At 39.8% G+C, this 22691-nt stretch overlaps 1 protein-coding gene across 1 annotated transcript; it reads left to right on the top strand.

The window, feature by feature from the left end:
• LOC8080611 (putrescine hydroxycinnamoyltransferase 1) lies at positions 9010-10889 on the top strand. Its single transcript, XM_002445525.2, has 2 exons — positions 9010-9551; positions 9682-10889. The coding sequence occupies exons 1-2, from the start codon at positions 9117-9119 to the stop codon at positions 10585-10587; spliced, it is 1341 nt and encodes a 446-aa protein (XP_002445570.1). The 5' UTR covers positions 9010-9116; the 3' UTR covers positions 10588-10889.

Below are 22691 nucleotides of genomic sequence, written 5' to 3'. Positions count from 1 at the left end.
GGATTGCTTGGTCGATGTTTACGCTAATCATCTGGAATTCGCTGATCACCGTCTCCCTGCCGTCCGGCGTCATAGGCAAAAAAAAATTCGCGTTTGAAGAACGCGCACCTGAGTGCGCACCTCGGCGCGGCGGAGAGGCTGGCGCTGTGCAAGGCCGACCTGCTTGACTACGACACACTGCGGTCGGCCGTTGTCGGCTGCCACGGCGTCTTCCACACCGCGACGCCCGTATCCGATCCGGTACGTATACATGTAACCTATAGTAGTACTTGAATACGGATATACTAATATCAATCTATGATCACGATACATGTCACGTACCGTAACCAGGCTGGCCTTTGGAGGAAAAATGTTTTCTCCTGCATGTACTCTAGTAGGGATCATATACAGCACCTACTGGCTACTGCAACTATTTATTATTTATTATTAAAAAAGATGAACCAAAATCTTAGCAAAAAGATTTATTACTCTAGTAGTAGAATATTTTTGCGACACAAACTGTCTCCTGCATGCATGCATGCAAAATTCACTCCTGGAGCCAGATGCGTATTTTGACCTGGTTATGGTGGAGATTAGTGGGCCGAATTAGTGGGCTGCGATGAGTTTGTTGGGGCGTGAGTTTGTTTGGTCTAACGGCCCAACAAGTTTTCAATTATAGTAGAGACTATTTATTATTTATTATTAAAAAAAGATGAACCAAAATCTTAGCAAAAAGATTTATTACTCCAGTAGTAGAATATTTTGGCGACAGAAACTGTCTCCTGCATGCATGCATGCAAAATTCACTCCTGGAGCTAGATGCGTATTTTGACCTGGTTATGGTGGAGATTAGTGGGCTGCGATGAGTTTGTTGGGGCGTGAGTTTGTCTGGTCTAACGGCCCAACAAGTTTTCAATTATAGTGGAAACTATTTATTATTTATTATTAAAAAAAGATGAACCAAAATCTTAGCAAAAAGATTTATTACTCCAGTAGTAGAATATTTTTGCGACAGAAACTGTCTCCTGCATGCATGCATGCAAAATTCACTCCTGGAGCTAGATGCGTATTTTGACCTGGTTATGATAGAGATTAGTGGGCCGAATTAGTGGGCTGCGATGAGTTTGTTGGGGCGTGAGTTTGTCTGGTCTAACGGCCCAACAAGTTTTCAATTATAGTGAAGACTATTTATTATTTATTATTAAAAAAAGATGAACCAAAATCTTAGCAAAAAGATTTATTACTCCAGTAGTAGAATATTTTTGCGACAGAAACTGTCTCCTGCATGCATGCATGCAAAATTCACTCCTGGAGCCAGATGCGTATTTTGACCTGGTTATGGTGGAGATTAGTGGGCCGATTTAGTGGGCTGCGATGAGTTTGTTGGGCCGTGAGTTTGTCTGGTCTAACGGCCCAACAAGTTTTCAATTATAGTGGAGATTGTATTGTTAAATCATTTACTAATTAGATTTAAAAATTTGTCTTACAAAATTAGTCTCAATCTATATATTTAGTTTTGTAATTAGTCTATATTTAATACTCCGTGTGTATCAAACATCGACAGTGACCAAATGATGTTGGTAGTTCAATCAAAACATAAACAATGCCTTACTTGCTAGATACTGCAATGAACGGGATCGACAACTCCTACTGCGTACGTGCCGTCAAATCCATCACACAAATCTACGTACTATGTTGATACGCTCTCGATCAATCAGTGAGAGCCCGCGCCCTGGTTGCCACTTGCAAGGTCGGGGAGAGAGGTGGGGCACTCGCCAGCTCGCGGCGGCCCTGCTGCCAACGGCAACCATTGCTGCCATAGGCTTAAAAGCTGTCTATAGGGAAAGCACATTGCTGCAGTGGCACCTTGTACTCTTCCTGTCCCTCTAACCTCCCAAAAAACTTAAATTTAAGAGTGGCACCTTGTGCTCTTCAAACTTGACTTATGTTAGGCAGAATCACAAGTTATGTTTCTCAATAGATTTATTAAAAATATATATTTAAAATTAATCTAATGATATTAATTTGATATAAAAATATTACTACTTAATATACGGCTCTATCTACGTCTGCACCAGATAGAGAAAATTTTGTGGCTTTTCTGGTCCAAACATGCAAGTATTACGCACTGGGAAGTGGGAACCATGTCCATGGAGATCAAAGTCGACGTCATCATAAAATCTTTTTCCTTTTTCTTGCTCAAGTGACTGAAAATCTTTTTTTGTATTTTACATTGTTTTCAACTATATTTTTATTTAGTAAGGATAATTTACGAAGAAATGTCGTCCACAAAAAATGGTAAAGTTGATCACATGCGTTTCCAGATAAATATGTTGAATCATTAAACGATTTTTTAGCTTGCTTTAACAAAATTCATAGGGCACATTTGCTGTATTCAGCAAACAACCGCTCGTTGGCGCTCTGCTCTACTAGTGAACCTCTAGGAATCTGGCTACCCGAAAATACTAACTTAGCTTGGCTCCCTTTGAAAGATCCTAATATGTAATATGATTAGAAGAGGGTGAATAGCCTATTTAAAAAGTCCCAACTAGCTCAACAGCACCTCTCTTCTTCCTTTTTTTTTCTTTTCAACCCTTTTTAATTGCTATCATCTCCAAAAGTCCCAAAAAAACAATTTTAACACAAGAGATAGCATTTCACAAGTATTTTTACCGCGCTTTCTCAGCATCTCACCATGTCACTAAGGGCAATGCATATGCAAGTGAGACTCATACTTAGTGGCATTAGATAACCAATGCAACTAAAGATTTTCTCTCTTTATAGTGTGGTTATCTATCATAAATTCACTCACACCCACTAGGTGTCTTGAGTGGCAAAATAAAATGACCCTTTCAAATATACCTTTGTCTTGAGCCTATTTTGTTTTTCTCTTTCTTCTTTCCAAATTGGGGCACTAGAACATCAACATTTTATCACTTCCATCACCATGACCATCATCTAGTTCCATCACTTGGTGTGTACCAACCTATCTTTGTATTTCACTCATGATAAAGACTAGTACACTTAGGTTTCATAAATTATCCAAAACCAAATTAGGGCTTTCATCCTCTCAACCATGTCAGCTCAACACTCAACTGTTATCTGATTTGCCCTGACATGGTGTCGATGTAGTGCGAGGTAATGTTGGGGCAGGGCAGGGAGGGGAGGGACGGAGGTGGGGCAGGGAGGAGTAGGCTGATGGCCAACGATGGCACAAGGAGGACATAGGCGATGGTGACACGAGGAGGGGAGCAATGATAGTGCGTGAGTGCTAAGCTTGAGGAGCAAGGGGACATGTGGTCTAGAAGATAAGGTGAAGAGAAAAGTGGGGAAACGTAAAATGCGCGAGGAAAAAACAAAGGAAAAAAAGAAATAATAAGTGGATTATGGGAAATAAGAAATGGGAAGAATTTTTTCTCTTTTTGGATCTTGGATCTTTTGAGTTGACCTTTTATTTGAGTTTCACTTTTTATTTGAATACAAAATGATTTAGTTGGTAATTCCAATATTCATTATTTATATGGTGTTGCCAATGTTTTCTATAAGGGGGAGATTGTGAGATCATGTTTTGGAAATTTGGTTTGAGATGCATGGATTTGCAAAGTGACTAGAATTTTGACATAGGTAATGTGCATTTGTTTATCATACTCCCTTTGTCTCCAATTAGATGACATTCTAGGAATTGTCACAGAAATCAATGCCGAAACAAAAAGAATGATGAGGACATCCTCCACTATTAACGCTGGCAAAGACACAACAAAGGGGCCAAAAGGCCTAGTTGTAGTCGGGCGGCGACGTGTGAGCCTCTCAATAATCCCACCTTGCTTAGCTTGGGAGGAGAAAACCACCTTAAAAGGGAGAGCCACCCTTCTCCTATTGGATTATTTTAGGGAGATTGGGCCTTTCCCCGAGTGGGTGTGCCTAAGAACTGTATCAAAGTTGGGCCCTTTGTTTAAGGGGGTGGGACTGATGAGGTGCCTAAGAACTGTATCAAAGCTGAGCCCTTGTTTAAGGGGCTGGGAATGATGAGGGACATCTCTCATTATTAACCGCCGGCAAAGACGCAACAAAGGGGCCAAAAGGCCCAGTTGTAGTCGGGCGCGACCTTGTGAGCCTCTGAATAATCCCACCTTGCTGGCGCGACCTTGTGAGCCTCTGAATAATCCCACCTTGCTGCTTAGTTTGGGAGGAGGAAGCCACCCTTCTTCTATTGGACTAGTCTTTTAGGGAGATTGGGCCTTTCCCCGAGTGAGTGTGCCTAAGGCCTTGTTTAGATGCACCCAAAAACCCAAAACTTTACAAGATTCTCCATCACATCAAATCTTGCGGCACTTGCATGGAACATTAAATATAGATAAAAAAGATAACTAATTGCACAGTATCTGTAAATCACGATACGAATCTTTTAAGCCTAGTTTCTATATGATTGGACAATGTTTGTCAAATAAAAACGAAAGTGCTACAGTGTCAAAATCCAAAAAGTTTTGGATCTAATTATCTAAACAAGGCCTAAGAACTATTGGGGTTTGGACAACTCTAATTTATTGGGCCTCGGCCAACCTCATCTGGGCCGGATTCATCAAAGACACTGCCATCTTGCTACTGACGGTCACATCTAGCAGCGTGGAGTCTGTGAACAGCACCTCGGCTGGAAAATATTTTTTATTCACCTCTCCACGCTTTAGAGGGCATCAGTACATCGTTTTTTTGCTTTTCAATTCATGTTCTAGCGAGTGGACAACACTGACGTTTTGATGATAGGTTGAGTAGGATCAGACACATCCAGAGAGCTATAACGTCAAGTATTGTGAGATAATTTTTGAATCTTACGGTGACTTGTATTTTGAGACGGAGGGAGTATATGCTTGTGATAGCATGATGGTTTAGTATTGTTACATGGTATGCTCGGTGTGCAAGTTGACTTGAGTTAAGTCATGGAGTTGTGCTCATACATGTTTGTCATGGAGTTGTGCTCATACATGTTTGTCTGTTTGTTCGTGTATAGGTGTTGCTTGAGGCAAAGCATGGTTGATAATAGGATTAGAATTAAGTTTACGGAGGAACTATAGATTTAGGACTTACGGAGAACTTTTGAAATTTTAGATACATCTAAACAAGGTCTAATATATTATCAGTTAAGAAATATCCGATGTATGAAAAGGAAATGTGAGGCGAGCTATAGTGTGATGTTTGTCTTATCTAATAATTTTGTGGAAAGATTGAGGCCTTGTTTAGATTTAAAAACTATGAACTAACTAGACTCAAAAATTTTGTCTCATAAATTGCAAGCAAATTACGTAATTAGTTATTTTTTATCTATGTGATAAGAAGTCTTCAAAAGTTTTTGGATTTTCGGTAAACCAGACCTAACGGTGTGGCTGAAAAGTCTCACTTCTGATGTTGACGCGGTGCTGGCATGCATGTGAGTGCCGACTGTACGTAGATGCTTGGGACAGATGATGATAGTGCGCGATCATTACTACAGTACGAGCTTATGCGGGCGGATCATGGCTTGTGCATAGGTGCACTGTATGCATGGCGTGGTGTGGCTGCGTGGTTTTTTTGGTTGGTCAGCGTGCTTCACGTGCTGCACGGGCACAAGGAAAGCCGTACGTGAGATGGAATCCCGTGGCAGGGGCTGCGGTACATGGGTTGTTTGTGTTAGGCCTTGTTTAGTTTATCTAAAAAAAATAAATTATTTTTAAAATTTCTGGTCATATCGAATCTTATGATACATGCATAGAGTATTAAATATAGATAAAAACAAAAATTCATTGCACAGTTCGCTTGTAGATCACGAGATGAATTTTTTAAACCTAGTTACTTTATGATTGGACAATGTTTGTCAAATAACAACGAAAATAGTATCAAAATCCAAAAAACTTTCTGGATCTAAACAAAGCCTTAGGGTATGTTTGGATTCACTAAGGCCTTGTTTAGTTGCACCTAAAATTCAAAAAAAAAATCAAGATTTCTCATCATATCAAATCTTACGGCACATGCATGTGTGAAGCATTAAATACAAATAAAAAGTAACTAATTGTATCGTTTATCTGTAATTTAGAAGACAAATCTTTTGAACCTGCTTAGTCTATGGTTGGACAATAATTGTCAAATACAAACAAAAGTGCTACAGTATCCAAAAACTTTTCACCCAGGGAACTAAGACCTTGTTTAGATCAATAATCTTTTTGAATTTGTAGCATTTTCAATTGTATTTAGTAATTATTATCTAATCATGGACTAACTAGACTCAAAAGATTTATCTCGTAAATTATAGTTAAACTGTGTAATTAATTATTATTTTTTATTTATACTTAATGCTCCATGCATATGCCGCAATATTAGATATGACGGAGATCTTGATTTTTTTTCTTTTTTGCTTTTTGGTTGCCACTAAACAAGGCCTAAACAAGGCCTAAAATTGTAAAAGCTGGTTATTAGAATCTAGAAAGGGCTCCAAACAATCATAGCTTTTAGGTAGCTTCTGGTATCTACATGTCCCCAGATTCCATAATCTGGTAAGTTGAGGAACCCAGCTTCTTGCAAAGATATCAAAAGACCATAGTACCCCCACTTTCTTCCTTAGAAGCGTGGCATAAAAAATAGAAGACTGAGGATATTATGGTAATTTTACTATGAAAAGTTGTACTCCTACGTTCCAACTTATACAATCTATGAATCCAAACAACTTTCAACTTAACTTCTAACAATCTAGCTTTTAGAAGTCAGCTTCCATAATCGATGGGGTATCCAAACATGGTCTTACTTTATTTTTTCTTCTTCTATCAATCAGAAGTTAAAATCCGAAAGAAACAGTTAGCTATTTAGCTAGTTTTTAGAAAACCATAAAATTATTTTCTAATCTAAGAAAATAAATTAAAAGTTGAAAAGAACATTGAGAGAACATTCTGGCTTTTGTTATGCTAAAAAGCTAAAAAATTATTGCAAAAGCCATTTACAAAACGTCAACGATTAGAAGCTAAAAGCTGGAAGTTAGATTTTAGAACAAAAATCCAAAAGCTACAGCTCAAACAACGGTCTCTATTGAAAAGAATGACATGAAAAAAAATATGTGACAACTTTTATTTTTCCGAGAGAATAAATAAGAGCTTATTTTAGGGTTTTGGGGTCACGTGAAGATCTTTATGACACGTGTGATGCATTTTTTAAACTACCTATGGTTCAAATTTAAACTGATGTGTTGATAATCTCGTTCCCTCTCTTTGCTAATCATTTTATATATGCCTATCTTTGGGTTTAGAATGATTTATTGTTTTCAAAATTAGAGTTATTTTGATCTATCTAGAACTGTGCTAGGGCATCATGATGATGAGGGCATCAAATTCAAACTTCGTTGGATTTTGCTTAATCATGAAATTAGTGTTTTTTACCAATTTTCATCATTATATGACATAGAGTCCGATTGATCTGATTCTAGTTAGGTTAGTTCATAAATTGCACCTAGTTTATTGAGGCCAACCGGAATTATGGTTTTTTTTTTAATCCAGATCAGTTTTACTGGAGACACTGTGTTTCTTAAGCACGTGAGCTAGCTAGATTTTGTGTTTAAGTGGGAAGTCTTAAATTTATATATTTTTAACTTCCGCAATCATTGAACCCTCTATTTGCTATCTTAGTGTGAATCGATCAATCCTACACATTTTTGTAGAAGAAAGAAATAAATAATGTTTTCCTTTGTTCGATCCAAATGTTGTTCCAACGTTTTGCTTTTCGTTGATTTTACTAGGAAAATTCTTTGACCCAAACTGCCTAAAGCTTATACTTTTTTTGTTTTAAATTGTAAGTCGTTCTAGATTTTTTTTTTATATATCTAGATGCACCATAGAGTTCCAAAAAAGATATATATCATATATAGTAAATTTTTTCTACTCCCTAGGAGTAGTTACTCCCATGTGTGTATGTCTAGATTTACGACATATATGGTCCAACGAAATATATGTAGACGTAATATATGATCATACTAAATCATCTATGGCGGTATGTATATCAAGTATGTAAGTATACATGAAGTATATTGTTATACTTATTTTATATAGTACTGCAGTGGCATTTTCGTAAGATATTAAAAAGTATGGCTCTTTTGAGAAAAATTCAAAAGTGTTATAGATAAACTGTGTAATTAGTTTTTATTTTTTATCTATATTTTATGCTTCATGCATGTGCCGCATAATTCGATGTGATAGGGAATATTAAAAGGTTTTTGGTTTTGGGTTGAACTAAAGAAGGCCAATGTATCCCGTGCCTACTTATACGAGTTAGGCCTTGTTTAGTTTCGAAAAGTGAAAACTTTTTAGTACTGTAGCACTTTCGTTTGTTTGTGACAAATATTATCTAATCATGGACTAATTAGGATCAAAAGATTCGTCTCGTGATTTCCAGCTAAACTGTGTAATTAGTTTTTATTTTCGTCTATATTTAATATTTCATGCATGTGCCACAAGATTCGATATGACGGGGAATCTTTAAAATTTTTTGGTTTCAGATGAACTAAACAAGGCCTTAAATAACTTGTCGCAATAATACGGAACTGGGAGCTCCACGCCAAGTGACAGTAAGAAATTTGGTTCACAACGTATCATACGTGTCCGGGACTCCAAAATTTCCAAATCATGATGTAGCAAAAAAATGTTTTGTTTGTCCAATAAACGCGGATGCGGTATACGTGTCCGGGACTCTCACCACAGTACTGCAGGTAGGCCTCTGTCATCTGCCTTTGCCCCTCTCTCTCTCTCTCGCCTTGTTTAGTTCACCTGAAAACTAAAAAGTTTTTACATCGAATCTTGTGGCACATGCATGAAATATTAAATATAGACGAAAACAAAAACTAATTATACAGTTTAGCTGTAAATCACGAGACGAATCTTTTGATCCTAGTTAGTCCATAATTGGATAATATTTGTCAAAAACAAACGAAAGTGCTACAGTACCGAAATTTTTTCACTTTTCGAAACTAAACGAGGCCTCTATATATATATCTATATATATACTCACGTAGAGGATGCAAACAGCACCACTCGGTGGCTCCAGCTTTCTCTTTTTGTGTACTCCGTCCGCTGTGTGTGTGCGGTGGCAACGTGCGACAGCCGCTGATAGGCAGCAGAGAGAAGAGAGAGATGACGAAGCAAGTGGTGGTGGTGGACACCGCGCTGGTGGCGCCAAGCGAGGAGACGCCGCGGCAGCCTCTGTGGCTGTCCAACCTCGACCTGGCCGTGCCGCGGACGCACACGCCGCTCGTCTACTACTACCCGGCACCGGCGCAGGGCGGCGCCGCCCTGGGCACGGGCTCCTTCGCGCCCGACCGGCTGAGGGCCGCGCTGGCCGTCGCTCTGGTGCCATTCTACCCACTCGCCGGCCGGCTCGGTGTTGGCCCGGACGGCCGGCTGCAGATCGAGTGCAACAGCAACGGCGCGCTCTTCGTCGTCGCCAACGCGGACCTCACCGGCGCCGACGTCTTTGACGACTACGAGCCGTCGGCGGAGGTCAGGAACACTTTTGTGCCGGTAGCGGACTCCGGCGATGCGACCAGCAGCCCCATGGCCATGTTCCAGGTATTTTTTTCATTAATCATTATATGTTCCAGGTATTAATTAAATAATTAATCATCATATGTAAACATGCATGCAACTCAAATCTGAGTGACTGATTATACGTCGTCCCGGGGCTCCTGGCCTGCTGCAGGTGACGTTCCTCAAGTGCGGCGGCGTGGTGCTCGGCACGGCCATCCACCACGCGGCCATGGACGGCGTCGGCGCGTTCCAGTTCATGCAGACGTGGTCCGGGGTGGCACGCGGCCTCCAAGTCGCGGAGGCGTGCGGGCCGCAGGCGCCGTTCCACGACCGGACCCTGCTGCGGGCGCGGTGCCCGCCGTGCCCGACCTCGGACCACTTCGTCTACTCCCCGGGGTTCCTCAGCGGGCGGCCCCGGGCCTACGTGACCCGCGTGTACGCCGTCTCGCCGAAGCTCCTCGCCGACGTCAAGTCCCGCTGCGCGCCCGGCGTGTCCACCTACTGCGCCCTCACCGCGCACCTGTGGCGCTGCGTGTGCGTCGCGCGCGGGCTGGCGCCCGGGGCCGACACCCTGCTCGGCCTGCCAGCCAACGTCCGGCACCGCCTGCGGCCCCCGCTACCGCGCACCTTCTTCGGGAACGCCGTCGTGCGCGACCTCGTCACCGCCCCCGTCAGCACCGTCCTCGACAGCTCGCTCGGGTCCGTGGCGGAGACCATCAAGAAGGCGGTGGACCGCGTCGACGACGCCTTCGCGCGGTCGGTGCTGGACTACCTGGAGCTGCAGCAGAATAATGCAGGCGGCGGCGGCCAGCAGGCCCAGGCGGCGCAGGCGCCCAGCAGGGAGCAGCTCGTGCCGGCGACGGATCTGTGGGCGGTGAGCTGGCTGGGGATGGCCATGTACGACGCCGACTTCGGCACGGGCGCGCCCCGGTTCGTCGCGCCGGCGCAGATGTTCGGCGTCGGCACGGCGTATATGACGCCGCGCGGTCCGGACAGGGACGACGGCATCGCCGTGCTCATCTCGCTGGAGCCCGAGTACTTGCCGAGCTTTGAGAAGGTCTTCTTCTATAACGAGTGAGATTCACACATCATTACTGCATGTCTCAAGTCTGGAGCTTGAGGATCTGCGAATGTGAAGCTACTCCTACGGTCGAGTAGTATTTTTTTTTCCTTTTCGTACGCGTGTGTTCCTTAGCGAGTTGTTCTCGTATATTTCTGTATATCTTTTGATACCCAACTTCGGATCGGGTGTCTCCTCCTTTTTCTTGCCATTATTGTTGGATCAAGCCGTCTAGATTACAGTATCATCTTCATGTGTAGTTACAATTGTCTTTTCTGGAAGTCATTTTAAAAGAACAAATCAAATATGTTTTCATGATATTTTTTTTGTTTGACTTGAAAATTTATGGTTTATTCTGAAGCTATAGCAATTTTATCTTTTTCTCGATGAGTGGAACATATTTTTAGCAGATTCCCCCCCCCCCCTTGAGGCCTTGTTTAGTTCCAAAAAATTTTGCAAAATAGGTACGGTAGCACTTTCGTTTGTTTGTGACAAATATTGTCCAATCATGGATTAACTAGGCTCAAAAGATTTATCTCATCAATTCCGACCAAACTAGTTTTTATTTTTGTCTATATTTAATACTCCATGCATGCGTCTAAAGATTCGATGTGACGGGGAATCTGAAAAATTTTGCAAAATTTTTTGGGAAGTAAACAAGGCCTAAGTTAAAAAAAATTCAAGATTCTTCGTCGAATCGGATCTTTAGAGATATGCATGAAACATTAAATATAGATTAAAAAAATAACTAATTGCATAGTTCAACTGTAATTTACGAGACGAATCTAGATAAAAAAAATAACTAATTACACAGTTCAACTATAATTTGCGAGACAATTTTTATAAATCCAATTAGTTCATGATTAAATAATAATTACTAAATATAAATAAAAGTGCTATTGTAGTCAAAGACAAAATTTTTCTCCAACTAAACAAGATCTGAGTGGAATATCAATTTTTTGGGTCCTAGTCCTGTCGTTGATTAACACACACAGCGGGATCCTAGTATATTTCGCTAAGAATCCCAATGGCCTATAAAATTGAACCGATGTATATGCAAAATAATCAGCACCAAGTACAGTTGAGCAAATCTTTTTTTTTTGAAAAATCAGTTGAGCAAATCTGAATGTGAAGTAGGCCTTGATTAGCTACACCAAAATCCAATAACTTTTCTTATAACATCGAATCTTATGGCACATGTGAATATTAAATATAGATAAAAAATTATTTAATTGCATATTTTATCTGTAATTTAAAAGATGAATATTTTAAATCTAGTTAGTTTATAATTGGACAATAATTATTAAACATAAAAGAAAATACTATAATAACAAAATCCAAACAAATTTTGGATAAAGGCCGCAGTTGAGATCGCTCAACTTCTCTTTTTCCCTACGTAGAACACTGGAATTATTGTACTCGAGTACTCAACATTCAACAAACGTAAGTACTCAACATTCAACAAAACGTAAGTACTCAACATTCAACAAAATGCGGTCTTGTTTAGATTCAGAAAGTTTTTAAATTTTGACATTGTAGCATTTTTATTTTTATTTGACAAACATTGTTGAATTATGGAGTAACTAGGCTTAAAACATTTGTTTCACATTTATAGGTAAATTGTGCAATTAATTTTTATTTTCATCTATATTTATTGCTTCATATATGTGCCGCAATATTCCATGTGAGTGAATCATAAAGATTTTTTAGTTTTTGGGTGAACTAAATAAGGCCTTGTTTAGTTCCCTACCTAAAATTTTTTCATCCATCCCATCGAATCTTTGGACACATGTATGGAACATTAAATGTAGATAAAAAATAAACTAATTACACAGTTTAGTTAAGAATCGCGAGACGAATCTTTTAAGCCTAGTTACTCCATGATTAGCCTTAAGTGCTACAGTAACCCACATATGCTAATGACAGATTAATTATGCTTAATAAATTTGTCTTGCAGTTTCCTGACGAGCTATGTAATTTGTTTTTTTATTAGTTTCTAAAAACCCCTCTCGACATCTTTACGACACATCCGATGTGACATCCAAAAAATTTTCGTTTCCAATCTAAACAGGCCCTAAGGCCTGACATGAACTCGTCCTTGAAATCACCTTTTGGTTTCGAGCATCACTTGTACGGCGTGCACGGCATGGCAGCCGTGATATTTTCGGTGTGCCCCGAACCGACCGTACGACGGTAGGAGAGACGAGTGTGTTTGATTGTAGTTGTTAAAGTTTAATAATTACTATAATATTTTCATTTTATTTAATAATTAGTGTTTAATTATTGACTATTTAGATTTAAAGATTCGTTTCGTAAATTATTTTTTAATTATACTTTTAATTTCGTAAATAGCTTATATTTAGTATTTTATATCTATGTCTAAATATTTGATGGGATGAGTTGTGGCCTGAATTAATGCGAGGGATACTTCTGTTCGAGAAGGCGACCCAGCAAGTGTTGGGAGGTGGTGATGCAGCAGATCTGTATTGTTTTGATTTGAGAGGAAGAAACGCGTGGTTCCAGATGCTTGTACAAATAATCGTGATTTCGCTTCGTGCCGCTGGTCCTCAAGGTGACTTTTGCGTGATCCCCGTGGGTAGCCCGTGACCACAAATGCGGGGCTGGCTGGGCTGAGAGGAAGTGAGGACCGAGTTCGGCAACGCTGCAGTCGTCCTCATCAGTGAAGCTGAGGAAAGTAGTAGTAGTAGTAGTAGAGGTCTTCTTAATTTCCTCCTACTAGGCCTTGTTTAGTTCTGAAAAATTTTGTAAAATTTTTCACATTCTCCGTCACATCAAATCTTTAGACATATGCATGGAGTATTAAATATAGATGAAAATTAAAACTAATTGCACAGTTTAGTCGGAATTGACGAGACGAATCTTTTGAGCCTAGTTAGTCCATAATTGGACAATATTTATCAAATACAAACGAAAGTGCTACTATTCCTATTTTGCAAAATTTTTTGGAACTAAAAAAAGGCCCTTGTTTAGTTCCGAAAAGTGAAAAGTTTTCGGTACTGTAGCACTTTCGTTTGTTTGTGACAAATATTATCCAATCGTGGACTAACTAGGATCAAAAGATTCGTCTCGTGATTTACAGCTAAACTGTGTAATTGGTTTTTGTTTTCGTCTATATTTAATGTTTATGCATGTGCCACAAGATTCGATGTGACGGAGAATCTTGAAAAACTTTTTGGTTTTAAGGATGAACTAAGGCCTTGTTTAGTTCGGAAAAAAATTTAGATTTCGATACTGTAGCACTTTTGTTTTTATTTGATAAATATTATCCAATTATAAACTAACTATGCTTAAAAGATTCATCTCGTGATTTACAGGTAAACTGTACAATTAGTTTTTGTTTTCGTCTATATTTAATACTCCATGCATGTGCCACAAGATTCGATGTGACGGGGAATCTTGAAAACTTTTTTGTTTTGGGGCGAACTAAACAAGACCTAAACGAGGCCCTAGTATATAAAAAGTTCATCAAGGGTGATTGTACTTTGGCAACACCTATCACATCTCGAGTACGCCGGCTCTGTTGGCGCGTGAGCTACTAAGTGGTACAGTGGCCGATTCTGATGTGGCTGGTTCTGCCTTCGCTAATTGACGAAACGGACATGTGGTTCACTAGGAGTACGGGTGCAGACGTGCAGTGCATGTTATGGCGCAGCTGGACGGGGACGGCTGGACCACGCAGCCCACGGGCCACCAGGAACCGTACACTGCCCCTGCCCTGCCCTGCCCATCCGGCAACCGGCCCATGACGCGACGTGCCCCGGCTTCGTGCCGTCCCCACTCGTGTATAAATTGCGGCCCCACACGCACGACACTTGCAGTTATCGTATCGCCCACACAGAGGAGCTGCTATCGACACTCGACGGGAGAACGGGAGAGAGAGAGAGAGAGACGATGAACATTGCATCGCCGTGCTCATCTCGCTGGAGCCCGAGTAACCTGCCGTTGCTTTGAGGAGGTCTTCTTCTATAGCGAGTGTGACTCTCACACATCATTACTTGTCTCCAATCTGGAGTTCGAGGATGTGCAAATCTGTGCAAGTTCTTTTTTTTCCCATTTATCTTCTTTTTTTGTGCGTGTGTGTTCCTCTAGCGAGTTGTTCTTCTATAGACTACCTTCTTCAGGTGTGGCTCCAATTGTCTTTTTAAAAGTCGTTTTTTATAGAACAAATAAAATATGTTTTCATAATCTTTTTTTAGTCGTTTGACCTGAAAATTTATTATTTCTTCAGAAGCTACAGCATTCTTCTTCTTTTTTTGGTTGATGCTCGGAACATCTTTTTAGCGGATTTCCCCCCATTGAGTGGAATATATTTTTTTTTGGTCGTAGGCCCTGTCATTGATTAACACACAGCGCGATCCTAGTACATTCCGAGAGAGAAAAAAAAAATCCTATAGTCTATAAATTGAACCGAGATGGATATGCAAAATATCAAGCACCAAATACACGTGAGCAAATCTGAATTATTAGTTGGAACAACGATGATCCCATCTGGAAATGCCCAAACGTGAGGTCGAGAATATTTTCAAACGGGAAAATAAAATGAAAATATTCTGAACCAACCGTTTTTATTTTTTATATTATAATACTATTTTTGGTATTATGATATTATTTTTAAATTTTGTCAGATATAAAAATTTATTAGTTTCGGTTTGTTTCACAATCAGTTTTAATTACTTTTTATATTTTTTATTTACTAAAATATAGAAATATATCAATTTGTAATTCTTTTTTCGACCGTTTTCCTCTTAGCATGCGCAGCAAATGCGAATCCAGCGAATGCGAATCTAGGAGTACTCCATAGTCCATACTCCTACACGCCGCTGTGGAGGGCCAGGCTCCATTATTTTCTGAAGAAGAGTCGTGCCCCTGTCCTCTCCTCTGAGGCAGTGTCCCCCCGGAGTTCAATTTCGAAAGCCTGGGCACGATCACGTCTGGCCGGCATTAGATGGAGGTCGTGATCAAAACAGCCCCGTGCTGTTTTTAGCGAGGCAGAAATAATGGACCCATCACTCTTCTCCGTGACACTGCACCTGTATATTCCTGTAGCAGAAGAAGATGCATGCCGGCACCAATAAACGTGCAGGCCCAACTCGACAAGTGTGTCGGTGTCCTCCCCGCACGCACGCGCCCTGGACTCGCACACCGCATCGCGGCGGCTACGAAATTTCCTATGCGGCTATGCGAGAGCCCGATAGCGGGCACGGCCATGGCGGCAGCGACATTTCGGTGCCTCGATTCGTGTAGTACTAGTACGACGGAAGGGGTCGGCCGCAAAGAGGTTTTGTGGTCCAGAAGGCGACCCAAGTAAGGCCTTGTTCCTTGTTTATTTTCCAAAATTTTTCAAGATTTTCTGTCATATCAAATCTTACGTCACATAAGTATTAAATATAGACAAAAACAAAAACTAATTACACAGTTTGCCTGTAAATTGCGAGATGAGTCTTTTGACTCTAGTTAGTCTATAATTGGACAATATTTGCCATAAATAAACGAAAGTGCTACATTAGCGAAATCCAAAAAATTTCGCCAACTGAACCAGGCCAGTTCCCAAAAATGTTCAAGATTCTCCGTCACATCAAATCTTGCGGCACATGCATGAAGTATTAAATATAGATAAAAAAGATAGCTAATTGCACAGTTTACCTATAATTTGCGAGACGAATCTTTTGAGCCTAGTTAGTCTATAATTGAATAATAATTATCAAATAAAATCGAAAGTGCTACAAGAGTGAAATCCAAAATTTTTCCCAAAACAGGCCTAAGGCCTTGTTTAGTTTCTAAAAAAAATTTGGTTTAGAGCACTGTAGCACTTTCGTAGTTTCGTTTATTTGCGACAAATATTATCCAATTATAAACTAACTAGGGTCAAAAGATTCGTTTTGTGATTTACAGACAAACTGTGTAATTAATTTTTGTTTTCGTCTATATCTAATGATTTATGCATGTGCCGTAAGATTGGATGTGACGAGAAATCTTAAAAACTTTTTAGTTTTTTTGGGTGAACTAAACAAGACCTAATTGGGAGATGATGCGGACTTGTACGGTTTGTGTTTAAAAGAAACGCGTGGTTCAAGATCGCTGCAGTGTTTTTGCTCAGTGCTGCATGCATGCAGTACTGAAGGCGACGCAGCCAGGTTGTGTGATTCTCGTGCGTTTGGCTCTATTGGCTGATTACGACTCCTTTTGTCCCAAATAAATACACATCTCGATTTATGAAGAGTCAAGAATTTTTTAAATTTAACTAAAATATAAAAACTTATATCAACGTTTATATGTCTAAATAAATTTATTATAAAAATATATTTAATAGTCAACTAATGATGCTTATTATACATCATAATTATTAGTATACTCCCTCCATTCCAAAAGGAATGACGCTATAAATGCTTGTCAATCAAATTTTTTCATATTTGATAGTCTTATAGAAGATATTAGCAACATTTATATCACTAAATAATTTATTATAAAAAATATACTACATAACCTACTTAATGTGTATTATGTATCTTACAATGCTTATTATGTATCATAAATATTATTATATTTTTTATAAATTTGGTTAATTAGAACTGTGTTTATTTTAGGGTGGAGAGAGTATTTTGGTTGAGGCTCCAGCTTAAAGTTGTCTGTCTTCCTTCTACAGTATTACGGCTTGTGTGTGGTGCCACCACAGCTCAACCTTATTATCGGATAACCAGCAGATAGTCCATTTCTTAAATGGAGCAGATCACTCCAACTCCTTTGATTGGAGAATAAAACAATATACGCAAATGACTAGTTCTCTCTTGGTAGGCACAAGCTCTCCAGGCACTTACTGTTTCCATTTCAATTCTCATAGTTTCTCAGGAGTTTGTTCTAATCCAGAACATGTACAAGAGTGCCTATTACTTGATGTACTTGAGTCTGTAACCATTAACTCTGTAATGGTTCTAACAGATTCTTGCTGTTAATGAATGAATGAAGTTTCTTATAAAAAAAAATGAAGGTTCTTTCTTTTCCCCGTAGATTCGATATTTTTATTTTCTTTTTAATTTTTATTTTGATTTGTCAGTGAGAAAAGTAGTCCTCCTATGAGCTTATTATTGTAGAAAAGTGCGGATTTATCTAGGTTTGGCGAAGTTGACGACAAAGATTTACATCTCGAGTAGGCCCTGTTGCCACTTTTGCTAATTCATTCATGGAACGGGCTTGTGGCTCTGTTTTTCCAATAAAAACTTTGGCCTTGTTTAGTTCTAAATTTTCTTTTGCACAAGGTTATTGTAGCATTTTCGTTTATATTTTATAAATATTGTTTAATCATGGACTTTAAAGGTTTAAAAGATTCGTCTCACAAATTACAGGTGAACTATATAGTTAGTTTTTATTTTCATTTATATTTAATGTTCTATACATGCGTCTAAAGATCCGATGTGATGGAAAATGTGAAAAATTTTGCATTTTTTTTGTAAACTAAGTAGACCTTGTTTAGTTGGCAAAATGAAAAGTTTTTAGACACTATAATACTTTCGTTTGTTTGTGGCAAATATTGTCTAATTATAGACTAACTAGGCTTAAAAGATTCATCTCGCAATTTACAGGCAAACTGTATAGTTAGTTTTTGTTTTTAATTATATTTAATGCTCTATGCATGTGCCATAAATTTCAATGTGATAGGAAATCTTAAAAGGTTTTTAGTTTTTGAGTGAACTAAACAAGCTCTAAACAAGACCTTTAGGCCTTGTTTAGTTTTAAAAATTTTTGAGAAATCGAGACTATAACACTTTCGTTTGTATTTGACAAATATTGTCCAATTATGGACTAAGTAGGCTCAAAAGATTTGTCTTGTCAATTCTGACTAAACTGTGTCAATTAGTTTTTATTTTCGTTTATATTTAATACTTTATGTATACGTATAAAAATTTGATGTGACGGAGAATCTGAAAAATTTTATAAAAATTTTTAAGAAACTAAACAAGGCCTTATTGAAGGGTGCGGTGCCTCTTCGAACCCACGGCCACAAACAGCATGGCGCAGCTGGCCCACAGCCCACAGCCCACAGGTACCGTACGCTGCCGAGTCATGCGGCGGCCATGACGCGACCTATGCGGTCGTCACGGGCCTCGGGCCCCCGCTATAAATTGCGGCCCCACACGCACGCCACTTGCAGTTATCGCAGTCCAGATTATCAACATCCATCACTCAGACAGCCACAGCCACAGCCAAAGCGAGACGATGGTGGGGTGGTGACGACTCTGATGGCGCCGAGCATCTCGAAGAGGAGTTCAGATTGGAGGAGCATATGAAATGATGATCAATATTCTTAGTTTTTAAAAAATTTAAAATTCTTCATCACATCAAATTTTAAGACATATAGATGTAATATTTTTTTTCAAAGAGCTACTGACAAGAATATATCGGACATGTATTAATAGAGAAGAAACATGTTACAAATAAAAATAAAATAAAACAACCTCACCAAGGAGGCAACAACAAAATTACTACCGCAAGAAACTCAAACCCAACAAACCTCGAAGTACCAACTCTTGAACACCACTTTGCACGGCGTAGATAACAAGCTCTGTGAAACTGGCATGGGGAGTGGTTTTTCCACGATGGTGCCTCCATGGAGGGGAAAGACGTCCAAAGATACCATCATCAACACTAAAAGGAGAACCAAGTTTTTTCAACCAAACCCGTAGAGGGTAACGAGGCTCCAGGACAATGCCTCCAACGACGGATGTGCTGTCAAAGGCATCACCAATGTCGGCCAAAGCCAAAGGCCTAGTAGGGCCTTCGCCCGACTACCTCAACATCCAAGCCTAAGCCAGCCACATCATGGATGACCACAGCCAAGTACCTCCACTGGCAGGAGAATGTTATAACATCGACAAAGGTCGCTCACATGCGTGACCTGCCGCCGTCGTGCCAGCCCATAAGGGCCTCTCCATCCTACATGACACCAGCCACCATGAGAAGCCACACCTTGTTCCTACATCACGAAAAGGACACCGCTAATGTTGTTGCACGTCAACTCCCACCAAGCTTCTAGGGAAAACTACGAGCATCCTTTCGTCTCTTCAACGAGCCACCATCTGCAGGTTGTCGCAGCGGCGACGAGCCAGTCATTGGCATGCGTGGCCAATCGCAACCACGCCGGTCAAAATAGACCGCAGCCAACAAACGGATACCAACTCATTGTAGATTGCCTCTAGAGAAACCCACAGCACAACTATCCACTTATACCAAGCGCCGCAACAAATCTCTTCCATGGTACTCCACAGGTAGCACTAGTTATGTGTTGTTGCCACCATTGTACCCAAAGTACCTCACCAAGCATAGGAACCACTATGACCGTGGCAAAACTAACCATCGCCGAGCGAGGCCATCCGTCATGGCCATAGCGTGGTGAGCCACCGTAGGCCAGTTGCTGCTGCCACAACCAAGATGACATAGGTTAGCTGGACGCAGTGTCGGTCCTCTGAACCGCCGTCAATGTGACCAATGTCGGCCACCAAGGGATGCTACAAGATGGAACGAGGTAGCCGCTGCGGAACAGCCCATGCCGAGTTGCACCACCACTTCATATAGGCTGGGCCACGACATCCGAGCCCCAAAGAGCTTGTGTCGTGCTAGTGCATCGCTCTTGTTGCCGAGACACAGATGCTCGAGCCGCACTCCGACGAGCCCCTAAAAGCCTCAGCCCACCTCCACACCACCGCTAGGACCACCACGTCACCACCGCTCCACGCACGCAACACATGCACTATCGCCCACCTCCATGCCATGGCTCCCCGTAGAGTCCCGAGCCAACACACGTGTGCATGGCGGCAGGACCCTAGAGGCCACTGGATCTGCCATAGCATCACCGGATCTGGCCACCGGTCTGTCAGATTTGTCACTGGAAGGGGAGGCTGCCACCACTCAGAAGCTCCGAGAGAGGACCGCAATGGAGGGACATGCTCTCCAAACACCGTTCGGAAAGTCTCGTTGCCGTTGTCCTCGCGGCCGCGCGGATTGCCAGTGGCCCGCTCAAGCGGCAGCGAAGCGAGCAGAGGAGGGGATTTGGGGGCTGGTAGCGCTGGCCGGAGTCGCCGCCCTAGGGCGAGAGCGACACATGGGCTTGAACCTTTTGGTTTAGTTTTATGTGTGGAGCATTAAATATAAATAAAAAATAACTAATTGAACAGTTTGCCTATAATTTGCGAGACGAATCTTTTGAGTCTAATTAGTCCATAGTTAAACAATAATTATCAAATACAAACAAAAATACTACGGTAGTCAAACTCAACAAAAATTCAGGAACAGGGCCTCAATAGTGCTGATTAGAGTGAGAAATAAATGAAAAATGAGGTTGTAGGAATTTTTGCCTTTTTTATAACATGTAAAAATGGTATATAGATAGATTGGTAGAGACATATCTTTCTGTTGTTTTTCTGCAGAAATGTTTTGGCATGTGACGTGAAAAAAAAACTGAATTCGAACTCAATCCGTCAGACTGAAAGGGTGAAACTGGTAAAAATAAATATGGATAGGAGCTCAGAACTTTCAGGCATGCTACAACCGTCGGACCATCGGCGTGAGGCATTGTTTACTTCCACCAGTAACTCAAAAATTTTAAAGGTTACCTGTCACATCAAATCTTTAAATGCATGCATAAAGTATTAAATATAAACGAAAATAAAAACTAATTGTACAGTTTAATCGAAATTGACGAGACGAATTTTTTAAGCTTAGTTAGTCTATGGTTGAACAATAATTACCACAAATAAACGAAAATACTACATTGTCGCGAATTTTTTTCCTTGGAGAACTAAACATGCCTTTGGAAAAACATTAAACCAGAGTAGGAACTCGGATGTTCGGACAAGCAACATGAAATTGGGGAAAAAAGATTCAGAATAGGAACTCAGACGCGGAAATCTTCCGGTGCGAACGTTGGGACCGGAGCACTCTTCCGACGATTCCCGCCAGTATTTCCCGGGCGAGACTGGCCGATGATTCGCGCGCTGGTTCTGCTCCCTCTGTTCAGAGTCCCACGTGATGCTTTTCCACGCATAAACGCAAGCAGCAGCGGCCCACTTACATGCGCGACAGTTATTTCCATGCGCAGGTAAGTACGTAAGTTGCTTTTTTTCTTTTCTTTTTCTTTTTCTTTATTTCCTTTTCTTTTCTTTTTTCTTTTCTTTTCTTTTTTATTATTTTATTTTATTTTATTTTATTTTTCTTTATCTTTTCATTTTCCCTCCTGCCCGTTGTTGTTTAGTTTTCTTTTTTTTTTCCTATTTGTTTTTTCTTGGTATTTTTCTTTTCTTTATTTTGTTTTTATTTTTGTTTTTTCTTTTTTTTTCTCCTAATTCATGTTTATAGATTCAATTTATTTTTATTTTTCTTTTATGTTATTTTATATTTTAATCTTTCTTTTATTTTTTTCCCTCCTTATTTTTTATTCCTTTTTGTGCTTTATTTTTTCCCTTTCTTTTTTTCATTTTTTTTTCATTCATCTTTTTTATTTTTTTGTTTTTTTGGCAACACATTAATTTAGTGCTGGTTACAAAGGCGTTTATTAGATTACTTTTTGTGGCATACATGCATGCATGTGATTGAATGGCTACAAACGTCTTGATATTGATCCTACGATGGTTGTTTAATTTTTTTAGTGGACTAATATCATAGGAAGCGAGTGATACTATTTTTTGTTTCTGTTTTATTCAATTTTTCATATTATTTTTTATTTACTATCATTAATTAGTTTTATTTATTCTTTTTTATTTCTTTTTTTGTATTTATGTTTTTATAGATTTTTTTTATTTTTCTACTTTATCTTACTTAATTATTTTTTTATATTTCCTTTTTCTTTTCTATATTTCATGAGATGTGATGTAAAATGATGTTTTTTGCAACGTTTATGTGGTATACAATGCCATGTTCTTTGATGTTTTTTATGATGTTTATGTAGTATATGTAATGTTTTATGATTTTTTGTGATGTTCATGTGTTTACATGTAATGTTCTATGATATTTTTTTTATGTTCGTGTGGTATTTTTATAATGTTCTACGATTTTTTTTTATGTTCGTGTAATATATATCTGATAATGTAATATTCTATATTGTATTTGGCGAT

This window comes from Sorghum bicolor, chromosome 7, assembly GCF_000003195.3.
Source record: "Sorghum bicolor cultivar BTx623 chromosome 7, Sorghum_bicolor_NCBIv3, whole genome shotgun sequence".
In the NCBI taxonomy this organism is placed as follows: domain Eukaryota; kingdom Viridiplantae; phylum Streptophyta; class Magnoliopsida; order Poales; family Poaceae; genus Sorghum; species Sorghum bicolor.
This window is presented reverse-complemented; position numbering and strand designations above follow the sequence as displayed.